This window comes from Chlorocebus sabaeus, chromosome 8, assembly GCF_047675955.1.
Source record: "Chlorocebus sabaeus isolate Y175 chromosome 8, mChlSab1.0.hap1, whole genome shotgun sequence".
In the NCBI taxonomy this organism is placed as follows: Eukaryota; Metazoa; Chordata; class Mammalia; order Primates; family Cercopithecidae; genus Chlorocebus; species Chlorocebus sabaeus.
This window is the reverse complement of record NC_132911.1, coordinates 89,914,333-89,938,682: the sequence shown is the minus strand read 5'-3', so window position 1 is coordinate 89,938,682 and position 24,350 is coordinate 89,914,333. Positions and strand designations below refer to the sequence as shown.

The 24,350-nt window shown below is 39.9% G+C and overlaps 1 protein-coding gene across 1 annotated transcript in view; it reads right to left on the bottom strand.

Annotated features, from left to right (window-relative positions):
* The window catches only part of ATP6V0D2 (ATPase H+ transporting V0 subunit d2), a 56,252-nt gene extending 35,004 nt beyond the window's left edge, over nt 1–21,248 (bottom strand). Inside the window, exons 1-2 of the mRNA XM_008001010.3 lie at nt 20,658–21,248; nt 5,369–5,540 (exon numbers count right to left, since the gene is read on the bottom strand). Of these exons, the coding sequence (XP_007999201.1) occupies nt 5,369–5,540; nt 20,658–20,787 (302 nt within the window). The 5' untranslated portion in view covers nt 20,788–21,248. The remainder of the gene's footprint in view (nt 1–5,368; nt 5,541–20,657) is intronic.
* Nucleotides 21,249–24,350: the final 3,102 nt, after the last annotated feature.

Sequence of the window (24,350 nt, the reverse complement as noted above, 5' to 3'; positions counted from 1 at the left end):
ATATAGTAATATTCTGTAAATGTTGTCTAGTATGTTGATTATTATTTTTCCTTCCACACAACTAGGACCATTTTGTCCCTCAGCTCAGGAATCTTTACTGTTTTCCATAATTATCCATGCCAGGCATTTTTGCAGGAGGCACCACTGCTTGCAGAGCCTCTCTCACGGCAGCTATTGAATATTAGACATGAATTTGGATCTGACTCAGCCCAAAGCCTAAGCACTTTCTACTTCCTCCCAACTATCACTGGGAGGAGGAAAATGTTCTGTGAGCAATCCCGGCATCTTCTTTCATCTCTTTTACATTTTGGGTTTCTCCTTAAGGTTTTTACTTTTTAGGAAGGGCCTTGCAGATACCAACAAAATACACCACATACACACACAACCTTGAAAAATATTCTGTGAACGGGTGCGGTGGCTCACGCCTGCAATCTCAGCACTTTGAAAGGCTGAGGCCGGTAGATCTCTTGAGGTCAGGAGTTGAAGACCAGCCTGACCAACATGGGGAAACCCCATCTCTACTAAAAATAAATAAATAAATATATATCTATATACAAAATTTAGCTGAGCGTGGTGGTGTGCCCCTGTAATCCCAACTACTCCGGAGGCTGAGGCACGAGAATCACTTGAACCCGGGAGGCGGAGGTTGCAGTGAGCCAAAATCACGCCACTGCACTCCAGCCTGGGCAACAAGAGTGAAACTCCGTCTCAAAAGAGAGAGAGAGAGAGAGAGAGAGAGAGAAGAAAGAAAGAAAGAAAGAAAGAAAGAAAGAAAGAAAGAAAGAAAGAAAGAAAGAAAGAAAGAAAGAAAGAAAGAAAGAAAAGAGAGAGAGAGAGAAAGAAAGGGAGGGAGGGAGGAAGGAAGGAAGGAAGGAAAAGAAAGAAAAAGAAAGAAAGAAAGAAAAAGAAAGAAAGGAAAGAAAGAAAAGAAAGAAAGAAAGAAAGAAAGAAAGAAAGAAAGAAAGAAAGAAAGAAAGAAAGAAAGAAAAGAGAGAGAGAGAAAGAAAGGGAGGGAGGGAGGAAGGAAGGAAGGAAGGAAAAGAAAGAAAAAGAAAGAAAGAAAGAAAAAGAAAGAAAGGAAAGAAAGAAAAGAAAGAAAGAAAGAAAGAAAGAAAGAAAGAAAGAAAGAAAGAAAGAAAGAAAGAAAGAAAGAAAGAAAGAAAGAAAGAAAGAAAGAAAGAAAAGAAACACTATGATGTGATAAAGCTCAACTTCCTTAGCCTGGCATCAAAGACTTTCTGTAACGTGACTGGAGTTTGCATCTCCAGCCTCCTTTCCCCACTTCCTCCTTCCCATTTGGCACACACACTCCAGCCAAAGCTGAACTGTTCCTCACGCATGGAACAACCTTCCCATCTACATGTTTCAGCCCCGGATGCTGAGGCTTCTCCCGTTTGTCAAATTCTACACTGTTTCCAGGCTCAGCAACATCAGCCCTTCTGGAAGGCTTTCCAGAATCGCGGAACTGAGTCCTATGTAAGTTCATATCTAATCTCTACCCCTGACTAGCTTTTGTGAATTCTTTGAAATTTGTGAATTCTTTGAAAACATCAGCATCTGTGTCTTGCCTGTAAGTAATATGGAAGGAATTATCCTAACCCATAGCGCTGATAGGAGGACTGAGAAGGGCAAACAAGAAACATTGGCACTAACGCCATGTCTCAGGTATATCCACAATTCCTTCCTAACCTGACCTATAGTTATTTCTTCTAATTACTTACTTATAGACATGGAGAGCTATTTGGGAAAAACCATTTCAGCTAGATCTGTAGTCTAATTCTTTACATGAAAATAAATTCTAAGATGGACCAAAGTTTTAAATGTAAAAAATGAAACAACATCTGTAACAACAAATAAATAGAAGAAAAGACAAGTGAATTTATTCATGAATTTGGAGTGGAGAAAGCCTTTCTAAACACAGTACAGTAAAATACCCAGAAGCCAATGAATAAAAACATTAATGAGTATAGCTAATTTAAAGCATTCAATGTTTCCACAGCAAAAAAACAAAAAAAAACAAAAAACCCACAAACATAAAAATTAAATTATATCATACCAAGAAAATAGTTTTGCAACATATATTATGAGGGCTAAAACTTTCTTAATTTACAAAGAGCTGTTATACATCATCAAAAACTGCTGAAAACTCTAATAAAAATAGGCAATTAGGTCATGTATCAAATCCACATAAATAATAAATATGAAATGATCCATTTCACTCATGAAGAAATATAAATTGAAGCAAAGAGATACTATTTTTTTTAACCTATTGGACTGACAAAAGTTAAAAAGAAAATATCCAATGTCAATAATGGTGTAAGGACACAGGCCTTTTCACAGGCTGTTTTAGGGGATTCAAACTGGTGCTACTTTTGTTGAGTACTTAGAAATATTTACTAAAATATGAAAATGCACATTCCTTTGATTCACCACTTCCACTGCTAAAAACTGAGCCTAGAAATAAGTTCAAGACCTGCATGGAAATAAGCTAATTGGTCTACGGCCATACCACCCTGAACGCACCTGATCTCATCTAATCTCAGAAGAAATAAGCTAATTGCAAAATTTTTTGTAATGGGAAAAAATAAAAATAATTTAGCTACTTGTCAATAGATGATTGGTAAATGGAGTCATGACACATATAGTCAATTCTATGCAGTTATTTAAAAATTATGATGTTTTCCAGGCATCATGGCAGACGTCTATAATCCCAGCAGTTTGGGAGGCCAAGGTGAGGGGATGACTTGAGCCCAGGAGTTCAAGACCACCCTGGGCAATATAGTGAGACTCTGTCTGTAAAAACAGAAATAAATAATAAAATAAAAAGAATGACATTCGCAAGCATATTTCTAAGAAATATTAAGTGGGAAAAAAGTACAGAAGGAATATGTTTCCATTTGTATAAATTCGAAATGTATGGGTGGGAGAGTGTATAGCAATAGACACACATACATGTAAGTATTTTTCTGGAATAACACATAAGAAACTGAGAAGTGGTTACTTTGGGGAGAGAAACTGAGTGGGGGAAGAAGGGGATATGTAGACACAGAGTGATATTTTTATTTTATGCTTTTCTGAACTCTTTAAAGATTGCAATCATGTCCCTTAATTACTTTTCTTTTTTTCTTAAAGATATTATTCATTAAGTAAAGTTGATCCTCAGATTGTATGATGTGATGTGAAATCCCAAACAGAAGAGATTTCCTTTACTTCTGCTCTTGCCTGCTGTCAATAATAGGAAATTTGCATCGGTTTTCCTTTGTGCCAAAGGCCTAGGAATGCAGTTCTGTTTTCATGGAATATTTTCTCGTTGCCATATTTAGATGCCAAGGAATATCTGCTACAGTGTGAGAAATCTTGCTGACTGATATTTTCCCCTGAAATTAAAGGCATGTGTAGAAATTAAGGTCCACTTAACTTTGTTCAGCTCAGCAAGTACATTTGGATATTCTTAGTTCCAATCTCTTGTTTGCAGGACTCAAGGGCAGAGATACTGTTATTTGTAAAGTGGAAGAATGGATGATGGAGGCTGGGCATGGTGGCTCACACCTGTAATCCCAGCACTTTGGAAGGCCGAGGCGGGTGGATCACCTGAGGTTGGAAGTTCGAGACCAGCCCAAACAACATGGTGAAACCCCCGTCTCTACTAAAAATACAAAATTAGCCGGGCATGGTGGCACGTGCTTGCATGCCTCCTTCCCATTTGGCACACCCACTCCAGCCAAAACTGAGGTTGAGGCAGGAGAATCGCTTGCACCCTGGAGGCAGAGGTTGCAGTGAGTCAAGATCACGCCAGTGTACTCCAGCCTGAGCGATGGAGTGAGACTCAGTCTCAAGGAAAAAAAAAAAAGAAAAAAAAAGAATGGATGATGGAGATATGGAAGGACAAAGAAAGAATAGAAGGATAGAGGGAGTATCTGCCTGGTAAGATAAGCAGATTCTTTCATTCCCTGGTCCTTGAGGCAACACTGTCATTTTATCGTTCAACCAGACAGATGCTGAAACTGCTCTTTCAGGAGTCTCTGCCTTCTACCTTTCCAGGCTTTCTCTTGTGATATTTTCTTGGAATCTGCCTCTAAGAATCTTAGGTTGTCTCCCAAAGCCATGCCTTCACACAGCCAATGCCCAGTTTCCTTTATTCATACAACATGTCTCTAATTTCCTTTTTCTAGTACTGAGCAGTGTTTGACATGAAGTCCTGTTCTTTTGTTCCCCTTTGATTAATCTTTGGCTTGTATTATCCAGCATTTTTTTTTTTTTGATATTTTCTTTCCACAAATATATTGATGCCTGAGTGCCAGGCACTAGACCTCGGCTAGGACCTAGTCTTCAGAACTTTGTGCTTTACATCTAAATTTTATCTACATAACACACAGCTCATCCATTTGTGGGTCTTTGTTCTGTTTTTCAGCTAGGAGAACTGGAAAGGCACAAACCTGTTTCAAATGGTCCATTTCAGCACTAAGTAAGATTTATCAATTGGTGTCATAAAAGTGCAGTTTACTATTATGTGGGAGTTCAATTATTTATTTATTTATTTATTTATTTTGAGATAGAATCTCACTCTGTCGCCCTGGCTGGAGTATAGCAGCACGATATCGGTTCACTGCAACTTCCACCTCCCGGCTTCAAGCGATTCTGCCTCAGCCTCCCAAGTAGCTCAGACTACAGAGGAGCGCCACTACACGTGGCTAATTTTTGTATTTTTAGTAGAGGCGGGGTTTCACCATATTGGGCAGGTTGGTCTCGATCTCCTGACCTCATGATCCACCCACCTCGGCCTCCCAAAATGCTGGGATTACAGGCGTGAGCCACCGCTCCCAGCACTAGATATTTTTTAGAATGAGGAGCTCATGTGTTGCACAATTGGAACTGTGGGTGATGGATAAAAATAAAACACATACAACTTTCACAACAGCTACTTATACTGTTACAAAGGGAATTAGCCATGGTATATGTGACCTTATGAATACTGTGAGATATTGTCAACCCCACCCTCAAAAGTGATCTAAAAATGTCACATAACATTTACCTTCAGCACTAACACCTTAAACACTGGCAACATTTTTTTTTTTTTATTAAATGAAAACTGAAAATATTCCTTTAGATGGAGGCTACCACCACTGATGCAGTCATGTTTATAAATCAATGAAATCCATTTTCTAATGCAAAAATGTGGCTCTGTGAGCTGATCGGTTGCTAAAATTTGAATGAATTTAAACTTACAAACAATGGAAAAGGTCTTAAGTCTCACTCTGGCTTAATACCCCCCAACCCCGTAACTGTTAGGGGTCATCCACACAAGTACTCTTAGGGGTCATCCGCACAAGTACATTGGGGCTTATTGGGGCTTTCTGTCGTCACTTACGTCATATAGGTGAGAAATGTGCTAAGGGGCTCCAGGGAATGATTCCGGAAATACTCAAATTCTCCACATAGTCTTTTCCTCATCTCGGTGTCAATTTTGGAAACAGTAAGAGGATTTGTTTGATTAGCCAAAAAGTTACCATAGTCAGTAGTCTGGAGATGAATTTTCAGGTCTGAAATTAAATAAAACCCAATTCAGGTTAAATTTTGAGCATACACAAATAGCTTTTTCAACATTAGTTGAATTCATGATAATTTTATGGTACATACATATGCATTATCTTATTAGATTTTAATATGAGGTCTAAATATGATTTAAACTTGATCTCTAAAGCAACAGAAAATGTAATGTGAATATGGATAATCCAGCACACCACAAAATGTGTTTTTCTTTTGTTTTGAGAGGGAGTCTCCCTCTGTAGCCCAGGCAGGAGTACAGTGGTGCGAGCTCAGCTCACTGCAACCTCTGCCTCCTGGGTTCATGCAATTCTCCTGCCTCAGTCTCCCATGTAGCTGGAACCACAGGCGCATGCCACTATGCCCAGCTAATTTTTGTATTTTTTAAAGTAGAGACAGGGTTTCACCATGTTGGCCAGGCTGGTCTCGAACTCTTGACCTCAAGTGATCTGTCCACCTCAGCCTCCCAAAGTGCTGGGATTACAGGCAGGAACCACTGTCCCTGGCCCTCACAAAATATTTCAATTACCTAAGAAGTCTGGTATTATTTAGAAGGTCTGAAAAAAAAAAAAACCTAACAAACACCTAATCCACAGATAGCAAACAGGTTTTAGTCATTTGGAAATAGCTACCTGGGAAACTGTTGAGGATACTAATGCTCCATCCCAGCTTGATGGAAAAGATAAATGTATTAGTAGTAGCTACCATGGTTGTGGGGGCAGGTGGCATGGGCAGTCATCGCTGTTCTGTTTCAGTATCCTTTTATTACAGATGAAGAAATTGAAGCTCAGTGGGACTAAATGGTGGAGTTATCTAATGAGATTGAAGTAGGAGATTAGTCCCGTTATTCTTATAACCCAGCATCGTTTCCACCAGACCATGCCATGCATCCGTTAAATGTCATCCATTTTGGTTGCCAGGTAATTGGATTGAACTGAATTTCAGCTTCATTGATTGTCACTTCCTCCTGAACAAACCTTGTGTTTTCTAGCATCCATACTTCAGTCAATGCTGACCCAACCCCACTCTATAATTTTTTCCCGCACCCCTTTTCAGATTGGCTTATTATAATCTACCCTTCAAGGTCTGGTTATAACATTAAAATAATAGTTGCCAGTGATTGAGTGCTTATTAGGTACTAGGTACTGCACTGAACTTGTATTATCTCATTTAATACTCAAGGCAATTTTATGAGGTAAAAATGATTTCTATGCCTTTGTGCAGATAAGAACACTGAAGCTCAGAGAGGTTAGTAACTTGTTCAAGATCACATAGATTAAAAAATTTAAAAATCTCATGTAGATAAACTGTGATTCAAAACCAGGTATACCTGACTTCAAAGTCACTTAAAACTTTATTTTATTGCCAACCAATTCAATTAGATTATCACTTGCACTGTAAAGATTTATTTATCTCAGGCAGAATTATTCACTCTCACTCATCTGAATTTGAAAGTAGTTTGATAAAACCTCTAGCATAACATCTATTATAGGATATTGTATAGTCTTAAGCATGTTAACCCAGAAGGCAGTTACACTATCTTAGTTATATCTTTTATCTGTGACTGCTTGTGCAGAACCCAACATGTAAGTGTTATTGCATATCTGAGTGTCTAAAATGTCCTTGGCAACATCCAGCACACATATGGAGCTTATTGGATCTTCATTCAAACATTTATTAAGCATCTATTACATGCTGCCAACTACAGGAGACCCAAAGATAAACCAGACATATTCCTCATTCCTAAGGAAACTCACTGTTTGGTAAAGGAGGAGGCAGCCACAGATGATTCAAACAATGTGTTAATTCAGTGATAAAAATAAGGTCCTTGATTTATGGAAACATAGAAAATGAGACCCAGATCCATAGTGACAGGAGCAAGAAGCCTAGGAAAGTGTCTTGAAGGAGATGAGCCTTAGAATACTATGTTAAGAGTGGAGGAAGAGGGGAGAAAGAATAAGAATAGGGGCAGGCATTCGATGACTTAGTACAGGTGTGGTGTGTGCAAGGAGCTCAAAGCAGTTCAGTGTTGCTGAAGCATTAAGTGGGAGAGAAATAAATTGAAAATAGAACTCCCATATGATCTGGCTATTTGGATATATACTACCGGGTATATATCCAAAGGAAACGAAACCAGCATGTTGAAGAGATATCTGTACTCCTACATTCATTACAACATTGCTCACGATAGCTAAGACATAGAATCAAGCTAAGTGCCCATCAACGGATGAATGGACAAAGGAAAGGTGGTATGAATATACCACAGGATACTGCTCAACCTTCAGAAAGAAAGAAATCCTGTCATTTGTGACAACTGAGAAGTAGAGTAAAGTAGTGGTCATCAAAGAGCAAGGAGTGGGCCAGGAGTGGTGGCTTATGCCTGTAATCCCAGCACTTTGGGAGGCAGAGGTGGGAAGATCCCTTGAGCCCAGGGACTCAAGGCTGCAGTGAGCTATGATCACGCCACTGTATTTTAGCCTGAGTGACAAAGCAAGACCCCGTCTCTACATTAAAAAAAAGAAAGAAAGAAAAGAAAAAAAGAAAAAAAAAAAGACAGTGGGGGACAGGTGAGAGGGTGAGGGATCGGAACGATGTCAAAGGATACAAAATTCAGTTAGATTCAGTTAGACAAGAGGAATAACTTCAAGAGACCTATGGTACAAAATGGTGACTATAGTAAATAACAATGTATTGTATTTTTAAAATCATGTAAATAGTAGATTTTGTGTTCTCCCCACAAAATTTGGTATGTGAATTAACATATATGTTAATTCACTTGATTGATAACGTATAGATCACATTGGGCAGGCTTCCAAATTAACCTGCCTGGCAGAGTTCTTACGATGCCTATCCTGTCCTGTCCTGTCCTGTCCTATCCCAGAGTAAAGAATCTTACCGTGAGTCCCTCAAATTGTTGATGTACTGATTAATACATAACCTACTGGCACTGAAAAGGACATTGATTTGTTTCTGAATCATCAGATTTTGGTGATTAGTTTCTGCATCATGAAGTTTACTGATTGTCTTGCATGTAGACATTGTAGCCTGCATATCATCTGTAGCCAGTGATTGTAACCTCTATATTGTGACCTCCAATGAAAAGAACAACTGTAGTATGAAGAGTCCTCCTCTGTTCTTCTAAACTTTCCCTTAAAAGTCTTCCAACTCACAGCAGACTCTGGGACACACCCAGCTTTGTTGCTGTGTCTTCCTTGATCGGTCCTCACACTTGGCTTCCAATAAACCTTTGTTGAACTATTTCTGCCTTAACAGACTTAATTTCGGTTGATACAACAATTAATACATATATTAAAACAACGTAGGCTGGGTGTGTGGCTCACACCTGTAATCTCAGCACTTTGGGAGGCTGAGGCGGGTGTATCACTTGAGATCAGGAATTCCATCCAGATCAGCCTGGCCAACATGGTGAAACCCCATCTCTACTAAAAATACAAAAATTAGTTGGGTGTGGTGGTGTGCGCCTGTAATCCCAGCTACTCAGGAGGCTGAGGCATGAGAATTGCTTGAAGCCGGGAGGCAGAAGTTGCAGTGGGCTGAGATTGCGCCACTGCACTCCAGTCTGGGCAAAGGAATGAGAGACTGTCTCGAAAAATATAAAATAAAATAAAACATCATGTTGCATATGATTGATATATGCAATTTTTGTGTGTCCATTTCAAAGGAGCGGTAGAGAAGGGCAGGTAAGAATTGAAGCCAAAGAAATAAGCAGGACTGTCCTAAGGAGGGTTTGGTATGCCATGTTTATCCGGAGATAACAGGAAGCCTCTACTGTGGGCTATGAATTGACTGCTCTGGTAGCTGGGGGAGGGTGGATCTGCAAGCAGGGACAATGTGGTTCTTGCAGCCTTCCTCAGTGTCTGGAGTAGATTTTGTGTCGGAAATGCTGTTTATCTGATGGCAGAATTTATTTGCTCAATTACCTATTTAATTAACTTAAAACAATTCTACTTTGTTGCCATGCCTTATTTGGCTTTCATTTTGGCATTTCAGATTTTTATGCAATTTGACAGTTTGAATCCTCAGCACCAAGGAATATTTGCCAACAGAAGTGACACAAATGGTATTTCTTTCAAAACCATGATATTTTGCTCATGTGACATGTTTCTTTCAAGCTGAATAACTTTCAAACCTTTCAGCTGCCAGGGACATCCTGAAATTAAATGTCTCAGTGTTTCAGCCCCTGTAGGAATCTTACAATACTGTAATCAGTGAAAAGGCAAATGGAATAGAAGGAACCTCTCTTTCCCAGCACGAAAATGATCCAAGGGATGCTTGCTTTCAGATTCTAACAGAATCTTAGGGTCTGAAATGCACTCTGGGATGATGATAGACTGTCAATAATAACAACAATACTCACAGTTTTATAGTTTTCAAAATGAGTTCACTTAATTTTTGTTCCTGCATTTCCCTAAATGCTTATCTAAACAGGTATGTGAGTAATAAGACTTTGTGGTAAAATAAATTTGGAAGGCACGAGCTTCTTTACTGTAGGAGTTGAAAGCCTTTACTACATGAAAGTGATTTCTTCGAAAAGAGTATGGGACAGAACCTCCCAAGCCACTAAAAAACAATGGGCTGCCCACAGAGCACACTTGGGAAAATTACACTACTTTTTATCTAGAAAGGTAGCATGGCAAATGGTGTTCTTTCCTTTTTATTAAAATAAGGAAAAAAGAATGTATTCCAAACTGTAGGATCACCACCAACTAAATCAATTTAATAGGTGTCACATAGCAATAGAATTAAAAAAAATAGATTATACCATTTTAACAAATAGAGTCTATACATAGTGTCAATGTGTGCCTGCATGTATGCACTCAGTCATAATATACACATGCGTTTTGTGTGGGTTGCAGTCACTGTGTGAAGGGAATTATCTGAGATCACTTGGCTAGCGAATGAGTCAGGATAGGGAAGTTAGACTTCATGATTATTGTCTACTAATTTGTTGGCAGACTATTTTTAGAACATTCCTTTTTGCTGGGCATGGTGGCTGATGCTTGTAACCCCAACTACTCTGGAGGCTGAGGTGGGAGGTTTGCTGAGCCCAGGAGTTTGAGACCCGTCTGGATAACATAGGGAGACCCTGTCTCTACCAAAAATAAAGATGAGTGATTGTCTACTATTCTATCCAAGCAGCCTCCTGCCTTTCCCCACACTCTGCTGCTGCTGAACTTAGGGAAATTATCTGACTTTTCTGAGCTCAGTTTCCTCATCTACAAAATGGATATAGTCTATGCTTTCAGGCTGTTTCGGGGATTAAACAAGATTGTCTGGTACAGTGGCTCATGCCTGTAATCCCAGGACTTTGGCAGGCCGAGGTGGGAGGACTGCTTGAGGCCAGGAGTTTCAGACTAGACTGGGCAACATAGCAAAACCCCATTTCTACAAGAGAAAAAAAAATTAGCTGGGCGTGGTGGCACATGCCTGTGGTCCTCCTACTCAGGAAGCTGAGGTGGGAGAATTGCTTGAGCCTGGGAGGTGGAGTGAGCCGTGTTCAAGCTACTGCACTCTGGTTCAGGCAATAGAGTGAGACCCTGTCTCAAAAAAGAAAATAAACAAAAAAGATGATGCAGGTAGGTAAAGAGCCAGCATAGAAAATCCACCACAAAATATTATTTTTTCAATTGTACTCACCTATCTCCAAAATAAATTGCTAGGGAATTCAGCTTTTATTCTCTAAACCAGAATTTTTCCAACCAACCTATTGGAATCAACCATCAAATCTGATAATTACTCAGACTTTTAATAAATACACCAGAAGATGTACAACCGGACACTTCTTCTTTTTTTTTTTTTTTTTTTTTTTTTTGAGACAGAGTTTTGCTTTTTTTGCCCAGGCTGGAGTGCAATGGCACGATCTTGGCTCACCGCAACCTCTGCCTCCTGGGTTCAAGCGATTCTCCTGCCTCAGCCTCCCGAGTAGCTGGGATTACAGGCATGAGCCACCATGCCTGGCTAATTTTGTATTTTTAGTAGAGATGGGGTTTCTCCATGTTGGTCAGGCAGGTCTTGAACTCCCGACCTCAGGTGATCCACCCGCCTCGGCCTCCCAAAGTGCTGGGATTATAGGCGTGAGCCACCGCGCCCGGCCACAACCAGACACTTCTTTCTCCATTTTTGCTAATGTACTGCTATTCTCAGGGTGTTGAAACTTCAAAGTCCTCTTTGGTGCTTTTTTACTCCAAAATGCCCTGCATTTCTTCCCTGATTTCTGCTCCTTACTGCCGTTTTGAATGACATCTGGCACTTCGATTACTGCAGCAATCTTTGAAGTGATTTTCCCAGGCTCATTTCTCCTCATGTGCTCCCCGCTTCAAGTTTAATCTTTCCTAAGAATTGTTTTGGTCCTGTAATGATCCTAAAAATAGCTCGGAGCCACTGAAAAGCTTTAGGCAGATTAAAAACAACTTTTATAAAATTTGTAGAGCGTTTTACCATTGCCAGAATGGTTTCAGTATACATAATCTCTTAACTTTAGCAATAATCCTGTTTCATAGATGAAGAAACTGAGGCTCAGAGAAGTAACTTCTTCCTGTTTTCCACGCTGGCGAGTAGTTGACTGAGGTCATACCTGACTCTTGCCCTCATTCAGTGTTAGCTTCAGGCTCTTGAAACTTCACATCAAACCTTCAAAGTTTTTCAGAGTTTTCCCAACCTGAATTCCAGCCTTATCTCCAAGTATTCTAGTATTGCAGCCTAACTGGTTTATTCCTCATCCACAGGCTTTTATTTTTTCCCTTTTTTAATTCATTTGTTTTCTCTGCCTGCTAGAATGTCTTGACATCTCAGTTCTTCTCCTCCTGAATACCCATTTCATTGGCCTTTTATCAACCTATTATTCAAGACTTGGTTCACCTTCAAGTATATCTGCTATCAATAGGTTTGAACCATTTTTGGATTTTGAATTTTTATCTCACTTTACTTATTTGTGATGTCCTATCAACTATACAGTTGTCTAGGTAGTAAATGGTGTCTTTTTTTTTTTTAGACAGATTCTTGCTCTGTCACCCAGGCTAAAGTACACTGGCATGATCATAGCTCACTGCAACTTTGAACTCCTGGCCTCTAGCAATCCTCTTGCCTCGGCCTCCCAAAGTGCTGGGATTACAAACATGAGCCACTGCATCCAGCCTGTTCTTTTTTGTACTCTCCACAGCTCCAAAAGCTTTTTTTTTTTTGCCACATAAATGAGCCTCAAATATTAGATTTAATTTGTGATTAAAACTGAAGATCTTATAGCAGTGACCCCAGAGAACTTCATTATGCAGTCCAGTAAATCTTACTGATGTTGAAAATCTTCATTTTAATTTTTATTTACCAAAATAAATATTTTCAAAACTGGTGCTTTCTGAAGGAGAACAGAATAAACTAAAAGGAGTCATATCCAAATGCCGTTATCCAAAACCATAAAATGGAAAGAACTATTTCAGGAATTCCAAAGTCTAGCAGAAGAGGGAAAACAAATTCTTGTTGTATATAAACTACAGTGCAGGGGTGTATTTTTAAGATTTACAATTTACAAAACATCTTCAGATATTTTCGATCCTCCCAGTGAACTGGGAGTTAGGCCAGGGAGATACCATCTAAAGATGAGATACGAAAGCACTTATCAGTGCTCACGCTTGTAATCCCAGCATTTTGGGAGGCTGAAGCAGGAGGATTGTTTGAGGCCAGGAGTTTGAGATCACCCTGGGCAACAAAGAGAGACCTTGTCTTTGCAAATGACAAAAAAATTAGCCAGGCTTGGTGGCACACACCTGTGGTCCACACCTGTGGTCCCAGATACTTGAAAGGCTAAGGTGGGAGGATCACTTGAGCTTAGGAGGTTGAAGCTGCATTGAGCCATGATCACGCTACAAGCTACTGCATGCCCTGGCTTGGGCAACAGAATGAGACCCTGTCTCAAAACAAATTAAAGAAAAAAAAAACTAAAAAAGCACCATGTTAAAGGTTAAGCAGCTTGCTTAGAATCCCAGAACCATAAAGTAGAAGATCCAGGACTTGAACCCAACACGCAGATATTCCCAGTGTGTATTTTCAGATTCTTACTACATGCAAAATACACTTTCAGACTTAGGGAGGTAGAAGAGAGAAAAGTTTAAGGTGTGCTTTCTGCCCTTAAGAGGTTTACAGGCAACCGGGCACAGTGGTTCACGTCTGTAATCTCAGGACTTTGGAAAGCCGAGGTGAGCGGATCACGAAATCAGGAGATCGAGACTATCCTAGCTAACGCGGTGAAACCCCGTCTCTACTAAAAATACAAAAAAATAGCAGGGCGTGGTGGTGGGTGCCTGTAGTCCCAGCTACTCAGGAGACTGAGGCAGGAGAATGGCATGAACCCGGGAGGCGGAACTTGCAGTGAGCCAAGATAGCTCCACTGCACTCCAGCCTGGGCGACAGAGACTCTATCTCAAAAAAAAAAAAAAAAAAAAAAAGAAAAGAAAAAAAAAAAGAAAGAAAGAAAAAGAAGTTTACAGGCTGGGCACTTGGTGGCTTATGCCTGTAACCTCAGTACTTTGGGAGGCTTAGGTGGGCAGATCACTTGAGCTCAGGAGTTCAAGACCAGCCTGGGCAACATGACAAAACTCTGTCTCTACAAAAATTAGCCAGGAACAGTGGTCCGTGCCTGTAGTCCCAGCTACTCAGGAGGCTGAGGTGGGAGGGTCACTGAAGTCCAGGAGAGGTAGAGGTTGCAGTAACTGAGATCGTGCCACTACACTCCAGCCTGGGTGTCAGAGCCAGACCCTGTCTTAAAAAAGAATAAAAAAGCTTGCAATAAAGCAGATAGAGCTATGCATTTTTTTATCGGTTAAGCCTGTAACTGCAGCAGCCTCTAGAGCTAGACAGACAAATGAGGCAAATGTTCTGCCTCAGGATGACACATCTATGCAAATGTCACAGATGTTATACAGGATAGGTTCATTACAAGGTACCGTGGAGCATAAAGTTGAAGCTTGTCAATTCCATCCCATCATAGATACTGTAGAAGGGGGCTTACAGAGGAAGTGGCTTAAATGGAGACTTTAAAGGGAGATGGTCGCTTTCCAGGGACATGGGATAAGGGATGGAATTTGTGATTGAAGGAGCAGCTTTAGAAAAGGCAAAGCATTCTGGGGAAGGGCTTACAAGGTAGATCAGCTTTTTAACCACAGTGTCATTTATCTTGCCTGATGGAAGGTATTGATGAGTGTGTGTGTGTGTGTGTGTGTGTATTTTAAATAGGAAAGAGAATTGGATATGTCTCTTTAATATAAGGCAGAAAAAACACTATAATTAGAGGTACAAATAATGTCTAAGGAAGCAAAGACAAAACTCTCTGAAATCAGTCATCCTCCTATATGTTATTTTGAAATTAAAAATAAGTAATAGGTGTATATACGGGTAAACAGAGACAGGTCCCTATGCTTGTAACTCACCTACCCACCACCCCCTGCCACTCATTCCTAGCTTCACGTAACCTCTATTTTTAGTTTCTTTTTAATCCTTTCACAGTTTCTTTGTATCTAGGCAATCATATAGGAAGTATATTTTTAAAATTTATCCCCCTTTTTACTAAAGAGTGCCATGCCACACCTGGTTCTTCCCCTTGCTTTTCTGACTTAATGTATCTTGGTAATCTTTCCATATGTCTCATTTTAGACTGCTTCCTCATGTGTTTTTCCTTTTATATGCAGAATATTCCATTATGTGAATGTTCCATAACTTACTTAACTTATTCCTGGCTGGTTGTGGTGGCTCAGGCCTATAATCCCAGCATGTTGGAAGGCCAAGGTGGGAGGATTGCTTGAGCCCAGGAGTTCGAGAGTAGCCTGGGCAACATAAGACCCTGTCTCTACTAAAAAATAAATTGAAAAAAATGAAAACTTATTTCCTGCAGAGGGACACTTGATTTGTTACCATGGTTTGCTATTCCAAACTATGCCACATAAAAGGTCAGCCGCGGCGGGTCATGCCTGTAATCCCAGCACTTTGGGAGGCTGAGGTGGGTGGATCACTTGAGGTTAGGAGTTTGAGACCTGCCATGGCCAACATAATGAGACCTCATCTCTACTAAAAATACAAAAAATTAGCCAGGCATGGTGGTGCACGCCTGTAGTCCCAGCTACTCAGAAGGCAGAGGCACAAGAATCACTTGAACCCAGGAGGCAAAGGTTGCAGTGAGCCGAGATTGCGCCATTACACTCCAGCCAGGGTGACATAGCAAGACTCCATCTCAACAACAACAACAACAAACTATGCCACATAAAGAGTCTTGTACAACTGTCATCTCACATGTCTGTAAGTTTGTCTATGAGGCTTGGAATTCCTGGACAAAGTGTATAAGCATTTGGAATTTCGGTAGGTACTACCCAATTGCCATCCTTAAGGGGTTCTCATTTTTCTAATATTTTTATTCTCCAGATGGGATGCTTTTTAGGGCAGGGACTCTATCTTATTCATCTTTACTCTCTTGGCCCTAGCTAGAAAGTACTTACTAGATGGTGTTGAATTAATTCCTACCTGAAGACACAGTTGGAGAAGCTCTGAAGCTCAAGCCCCTTGACAGGGGCACCATTGTTGGTGAGATATAATCAGCTTTCCTAATTCCCTTCTAAACAAATTGTGGCAGGGACAAAGTAAAGACTTAATCCAGGCCGGCAGCTCACGTCTGTAATCCCAGCGCTTTAGGAGGCCAAGGCGGGCAGATCACCTGAGGTCAGGAGTTTGAGACCAGCCTGGCCAACATGGTGAAATCCCATCTCTACTAGAAAAAAAAAATTAGCCAGGCATGGTGGTGCATGCCCGTAATTCTAGCTACTTGGGAGGCTGAGGCAGAAGAATCGCTTGAACCTGGGAGGCAGAGGTTGCAGTGAGTCAAGATCATGCTATTCGACACTAGCCTGGGTGACAGGAGCTAAACTGCGTCTCAAAAAAAAAAAAAAAGAAAAAAAAAAAGGCTTAATACAGAATGACCTCCCACATCTTGAGAGCCAGTGGACACTGTTATCATATGTTTTAGAAAAGACTATTTACTACTAAACTTCAAGTATTAATTTACTATTTTGTCTTTTTTGAGAAGGGAAGAATATTTCCAAAAGTCTTATTTGTAATTTTAAAAAATTCTGATGCTGTTGTAGTTCTGGACAGCTTTGTAGTTCTGGATGGCCCCTGAAGACATGCACTAGCCTGGGAAAAGTGCGAGTAATTATCAGGCAGCACAAGCAATCTGTCAGGTGGTAGTCAGGGTTTGTGTGACTAGTTTCCTCTGGTTTCAGTGGCTTTCAACAAAGTACACTCAGCCCTGTTTTTACAGCAACAATGAATCAGCCAGATGACCCAAGTAAACCCAGGCGACAAACCACCATTGGGAAAAAAAGATATGAGAGTCAGGGGAGGATCCAGGCTCAATTCTTACTCTCCCACAGATGGGACCCCTCCCAGCTTTGCCATTGGGAGGCTTTGGGAGTCCTTTGCTATTGGGAGTCCTTTCAAAATAACAGTAGTGTTATTTTTTAAAAGAATATCCTATGCTCTTTTAAAGTTACTGTTTTGGTTCAAAGTCGCTTTTAAAGACCCTAAAGTTTCTTTATAGATACAACTTTAAAGCAATACCAGTGACAAAGGCAATGGGAACTAATTTCCTTCTTCTGTACCTAGGAAAGGCTGAGTCACAGTGGATCCAGAGATCTGAATCAAGTCACAATTAGTCAGGGGCAGGCCTCGGAATACATGAGTATTTCTTACTGCACTCAACCCAATTATGCACACAATTAAGCACAATTATGAATACTAACACTTTTCAAAGCTTTGCTAGATGATCTTTATTTTCTCTCTTCTAAATTTACCCAAAACCTTATATGTTCCTTGCAAGTTGTTCTAAAACAATTTGTTGCTATCAGAACACTTTCCTTTTAAAGACCAGATGACTTAAAAAGACTAAAAGCAAATTTAATCTTGGCCAAGTTAGTTTTTCTTTTACAGAAAGTGCCTGCTTCAACATATGGTATTGGAATGGCACAGTGTAACATGTTCTTTATCCATAGTTTGTATGGTGTATATTTTGCGCAAAAGTAAACTAAAATCCTTAAGCTCTGAGAATTCTATTCCAACAAGTGCCTTTGATTCTTCTCAACTCTGAATCTAGCTCCGGGTGGACTGAGTCTCCGTAAGTACATTCACAGATGCAACTGTTGCATTGCTGTTCACACACTCTTTATTTCTCAACATCCTATAAAATAATCAGGTAGAACACTCATTATTTTCTATTTCAAAATGGAGTGGACATCAACTCAACACAGACCTATTCATATATCTTCAATTTATACTCAGGAGGCAATGGCATATTTTTGTGGAAAAGGAGACACAGATAGCTCTATCTATCCTCCATCACTGACAGCCTGTTAGGTGGTCACAGCCATTCTAAGTCCTAGTGTCCTCAACTAACAGAGGACATGAAATTCTTGTTTAGATTTGTTTTCTCAGCAGTCAGTCATGATAACCTAAACATGGTTTGATGATTCACACTTGATATTTCTGGGAATCTCTGAACAGTAGACTGGCATACAGATTCAAATGTAGTTGAGAATTGGGAGGAGAGAGAGGTAGAAATCATGAGACACAATGACAACAAAGCAATAGAGCATAGGTGGGGTGGCTTCAGGTGGTTTCCCATCCCCTGACGTTGTATGGAAAATTCTACATATGCCTGATTATGTGTGTTTTTCTAAACACAAGCTTTATTTTTGAGATCTTTGAGAGAGTTTGAAACCTTTTCTTCTCTCCCAAACTGAAAATGAAGATACCAGATTCAGCTTACTGTCTATGTAGAGGATAGGTCTGTTAATCTCATTTCTTCCTCCTTCTATCTATCCCCTTGCCTCAACAAGTCTTTTGATTAAAATGGACTTTGGCAGAAAATATAGGGAGCAGTTTTAAAATTCCTGATTTTTATCTTTTTACTTTCTAGAATTCTTTTTTTTTTTTTTTTTTTTTTTTTTTTTTTGAGACAGAGTTTCACTCTGTCGCCCAGGCTGGAGTGCAGTGGCGTTATCTCAACTCACTGCAACCTCTGCCTCTCAGGTTCAAGAAATTATCCTGCCTCAGTCTCCCGAGTAGCTGGGATTACAGGTATCTGCCACCACACCCGACTAATTTTTTCTATTTCTAGTAGACATGGGGTTTTACAGGTGTGAGCCACCTCTCCAGGCCTAGAATTCTTTATATGGCTTTAGATACGGCTTCCCTTGATTTATCTCTGAATTTTCTTTCTTTCTCTTTCTTTCTTTCTTTTTCTTTCTTTCTTTCTTTCTTTCTTTCTTTCTTTCTTTCTTTCTTTCTTTCTTTCTTTCTTTCTCTTTCTTTTTGTATCACAAAGATATTTTATGTATTCCTTGCATTTAAATTTGCATTCCTTAGCTCATTTAAGAACTTGGCTGAAAACTAAATATAATTCATTAAAATGGCTTCACTCAGAAACAGTCAGCCCTGTGTTCTTTCTTTTATGCAGATTTTCTATACATGATTAACATTCTCCAGTCACCAAACTCCTATTTTCATACGCTGAAGTGACTTAAGATTTGGGGTTTTACTGTAATTATTTGTAGCCAACAGAGTTAGTTATCTGAAAGGTTCTTGCTGTTTCCAATGCTAATGGGAGAGCAGGGTTTGTCCTAACTTGGGTGGTTCTGTCTGAACTCTGGCTTTAACTGGTCAGAACGATAAACAAGTGGCCTCAGGACCCTTCAGCCCTACTTGAGGAGGCTGCAAAGTCACCTTTAGAAGATTCATTGGTTCGTTTTTGCCTTTTAATATCCTTCCTAGGAGGCTTTATTCTTAGCGCTTTCTTGCCTTTTCTAGAATAACCTGGAAGCGCTAAACCACCTTATTATTGACCTATATGGGTTTTATAAGTATGTTTCAAAATGAGTGAGTGTAGCTGTTTTTAATAATAAAAATACTTTTACAGATGTGGAATATTTGGTAACGTTTTGGAAAAAAATTGTGGTTTAGAGACAGTTTCCACTTGTTGAGTACTTATTTATTATAACTGAGAACACTGTGGCTCAGAGGCTTGGAGCCACAGGTCACCTACCCAGGCATGACAGAAGTCAAATCCAGGACTATTGAATCCAGGGCTGGCCCCACCAGTAACGTCTCTTGATTTTTTTTTTAACTTCAGTTAAAGGTAAACTTCAAACTCTCAAATTAATAAATACTGAGAAATGTGATAGAATAAAATTCTATAGAACAAGGTTTTAAATATATATATTTTTTCTTTGCCATAGATCCCTTGGCAGTTTGGAGAAGTCCTTCTCCAAATAATGTTTATAAATATGTAGAATGAAAATACACAGGATTACAGAGGAAACCAAATATTTTTAAACATAGTTATCAAAATGTCTTTAAAATGTATAAGAATCTGGCCAGGCATGGTGGCTCACGCCTGTAATTCCAGCACTTTGGGAGGCCAAGGCAGCAGATCACCTGACGTCAGGAGTTCGAGCCCAGCCTGGCCAACATGGTAAACCCCATCTCTCCAAAAAGTACAAAAATTAGTCGGGCCAGGTGTTGGGCACCTGTAATCCCAGTTACTTGGGAGACTGAGGCAGGAGAATCACTTGAACCCAGGAGGCAGAAGTTGCAGTGAGCCAAGACCACGCCACTATACTTCAGCCTATGCAACAAGAGTGAAACTCTGTCTCAATAAATAAATAAATAATAAAGGATGCGTGTAATATCTAACTTCAAAATAGAGAAAACATACATGACATTTCAAGGTATCGGCAAGAACTTTAAAGGGATATGAAAACATTGAATTTTTGTTGGTGACAGTGTCACAGATACTACTTATCTTAACCACTGTGATTTGTTGCCTACATTCGTAATCAAAGATGTTATATTTCACTTAGAGATTAAAAATAGAGATGCATTTTTTTTCCTCATTCAAGTTTATGGACCCCAGAAATCTGGACTGCAGGAATAAGGATCTGCTCAGAACTCTCAAACCATAGGATTATGGGGGTTTTTTTCTCCATGCTTCTGGAGAGCAACATCATTTCAATTTTTTTTTTTTTTTTTTCTTTTTAAAGGGTGAGAAGAGTTACACTTACCTTCTAGGGTCTCACACTGGACCAGGTTGATATAGTCTTGCTGGGTCAGGAGACTGGCCTTGCATCCTCGAACCAGGCCCTCCAGGTAGCCATGGTCCACGTTGAAATACAGCTCTGCACCTTCGAGCATGGGGGAAGAGATCGAAGCCAAGGTAGGGTGAAACGGCTCTGTAGTCCTGGACGGCCCCTGAAGACATGCACTAGCCTGGGAAAAGTGCGAGTAATTATCAGGCAGCACAAGCAATCTGTCAGGTGGTAGTCAGGGTTTGTGTGACTAGTTTCCTCTGGTTTCAGTGGCTTTCAACAAAGTACACTCAGCCCTGTTTTTACAGCAACAATGAATCAGCCAGATGACCCAAGTAAACCCAGGCAACAAACCACCATTGGGAAAAAAAGATATGAGAGTCAGGGGAGGATCCAGGCTCAATTCTTACTCTCCCACAGATGGGACCCTTCCCAGCTTTGCTATTGGGAGGCTTCAAACACCTGAATGTTTTGTAAACATTCCTACCACCAGCTGAGCTTTCATCTGTAATTTACACTAACCCAGAATTCTTTGAGGACTATCAACATGAACATCAACATGAACAAAGAGAGGGTCTTTTTTTTTTTTTTTTTTTTTTTTTTTTTTTTTTTTTTTTTGAGACGGAGTCTCGCGCTGTCGCCCAGGCTGGAGTGCAGTGGCCAGATCTCAGCTCACTGCAAGCTCCGCCTCCCAGGTTTATGCCATTCTCCTGCCTCAGCCTCCCGAGTAGCTGGGACTACAGGCGCCCGCCACCTCGCCCGGCTAGTTTTTTTGTATTTTTTAGTAGAGACGGAGTTTCACCGTCTTAGCCAGGATGGTCTCAATCTCCTGACCTCGTGATCCGCCCGTCTCGGCCTCCCAAAGTGCTGGGATTACAGGCTTGAGTCACCGCGCCCGGCCTGAGAGGGTCTTTTAATAAAAATAATTTAATTTAGACCGGCATGGTGGCTCACCTGTAATCTCAGCACTTTGGGAGGCTTAAGGGGGCAGATCACCTGAGGTGGAGACCAGCTCGGCCAGCATGGTGAAACCCCGTCTCTACCAAAAATACAAAAATTAGCCAGGCTTTGTGGTGCATGCCTGTAATTCCAGCTACTTGGGAGGCTGAGGCATGAGAATTGATTGAACCTGGGAGGCGGAGGTTGCAGTGAGCTGAGATCATGCCACTCCTCTCTAGCCTGGGGGATAGAGTGAGAGTCTGTCTCAAAATAATAATAATGATAATTATTATTATCATTATTATTATTATATAAGTAAATCAAATGTGGCTAGGCAGTTTGAAGAGTCATGAGAACCTAATTCTGCCACACAGTTCATTTGTAAGACAAATGGTCAGAAATGTCCTAAAATTGCCAAAGGATCGTAGCTGCTTCCTAGCCAGTCAAAGGGCACAGCCCAGAAAACAGTCCTGGAAGCAGATACACAAGGCTATGATTCTATAATAATAAGCCACTACCTCTGCAAAATTGGACTGCTTATAATGCACCCTATTTTCTTTTTCCTACTTAAATCTCATGATTACTCTGCGATGTGGATCTGCACGGACAATATTATTACTAAAATCACAAATAAGGAACCAGTCCTCAGAAGCTGTGAGGCAGCTCAAAACGCATAGCTGGCAATACAGTAAGTATTTAATGAAGCTGGGACTTATGTTGAGTTTCATGCTCCAAAAGGAGTGTTTGTTCTCCCATATATTGTATTTAGTTAAAAAATTATGTCAAATATCCTGAATGCTATTTGCATATAGAGTGTTTCATATATATATTGTGTCAAACCTTTAATTGGAACTAAAGTCCCAGGAATTCTCCATTCTCTATCACGGTATTTCCAAACTGTGTGGGAGACGCTAGATAAAATGGAATCAATGTAAATTCTGCTTTGATTGTTGAAAATCACAGAGAATCAAACTTACCTTTATGCGGTGCCCGGACTTTCAAAGTATTCAATAAATAGTAGAGGCTCTCATTATGTTATCATTCTCTATCCACCCACTACAATTCCACCATCCTTAAACACCCTGAGTGTGTTTTATGTTGAATCAATCACTTATTTATCACTTCTGTGGTCTAAAGATGGTTACATATCCTCAGTTTTATAGAGTTCAAACTAATACAACTTAAATAAATTATAAACACCACGCTTATCTTTTCCTAATTATTTTACTATGTTTTACTATTACTTGTGCACTTGAGGTGATTATGGCTATTGTATCTGTAAGGTAGATATTCTATATAATGACATGCTGTCATGCATCTCTTCTCAACTCCGGGTTTAATGACATAATGATGGTAGCTTGCAGCAGACCATGGCAGGAATGAAGTATTTATACCATGAAAATAGGCAAATGTTGCAAATCAGGGCTTGATTCATTGGTTAATTGTCCGGTCTTGAGAAAAAGATGGAGAAAATGTTAATAAAGCAAAGTAAAAGTATGTAATGTTTATAGTCATTATATTGTAAATTGCAACAAATTTGAAGAAATGTTCTATCAGTATTTAAAAACTGTTATCTGATTCAGCAAGGAAGCCACTCACTTTATGAAGAACAAGAGAAGTTTTGACATATGTCTTCGTTGTTTCACTTTCATGTTATTCATTAATGTAAATAGAAATATTAGCCAGCATTTATGTTGGATATTCACTTATTTGTCAATTGCAAGTATAGGTTGGGTACAGATAGAAGAATTGAACAAACAAAAAAATCAATGAAAACGTTCTGTGAAAATCAATTCACTATTGAATTGGAATTTACAATGAAGAGTATTTTTTTGGCTGGGCGCAGTGGCTCACGCCTGTAATCTCAGCACTTTGGGAGGCTGAGGCAGGTGGATTGCTTAATAAGGTCAGGAGTCTGAGACCAGCCTAGGCAACATAGTGAGACCTGGTAAAAATTTAACCAGGCATGGTGGTGCACACCTGTGGTCCTAGCTACTTGGGAGGCTGAGGTGGGAGTATCACTTGAGCTGGCTAGGCACAGGTTGCAGTGAGCCAAGATCACACCACTGCACTCCAGCCTGGGTGACACAGTGAGAGCCCATTTCAAAGAAAAAGTATTATTTTACTGTTACTTATAAATTGAGTATACACATTCTTTGCATCAATAAAATTGAAAATAAACATGCCATACATTTTTACGGGCAGCCAGTTGTTACACATGCACACCACAACATCTTCAGAGTCTTGCCTACAGCCAGTCCTGCAGGTCAACATGCTCAAAAAAAAAAAAAAAAAAAGGGATTTTGTTGCTATGTGTGTGCAAAACAACTTTCCAATTTGCCATATTTTACATTTATATGTAGATACAAGTTTCGATGCATCTTTAAAATAATAGTCACCCACATTTTTTGCTATTATGAAATTAAAGCAGCAAAGTGTTCCCCTTTCCCTTCACATTGTCCTTCTCGCCTGGCAGAAGTAAAAATGTCTCACTCCCGCTAAAGGTACTTGTCATAAATGCCATCAAGCTCACAAGAAATGAAAGGAAACTGAAAAGAATGACAAGATCTGGAGTTTCTTTATAAATGGGTCCTTACGGTGAAAACATAACAAAGTTGTCATTCCAGTATTTAAACTACCAGTGATGTTCAGGAGCGTGGGCTTTGCAGTGTGACGGGCATGGGTTTGTGACTCCATCTCTCTAATGGCCAGTGTTTTCATGTGTGAAAT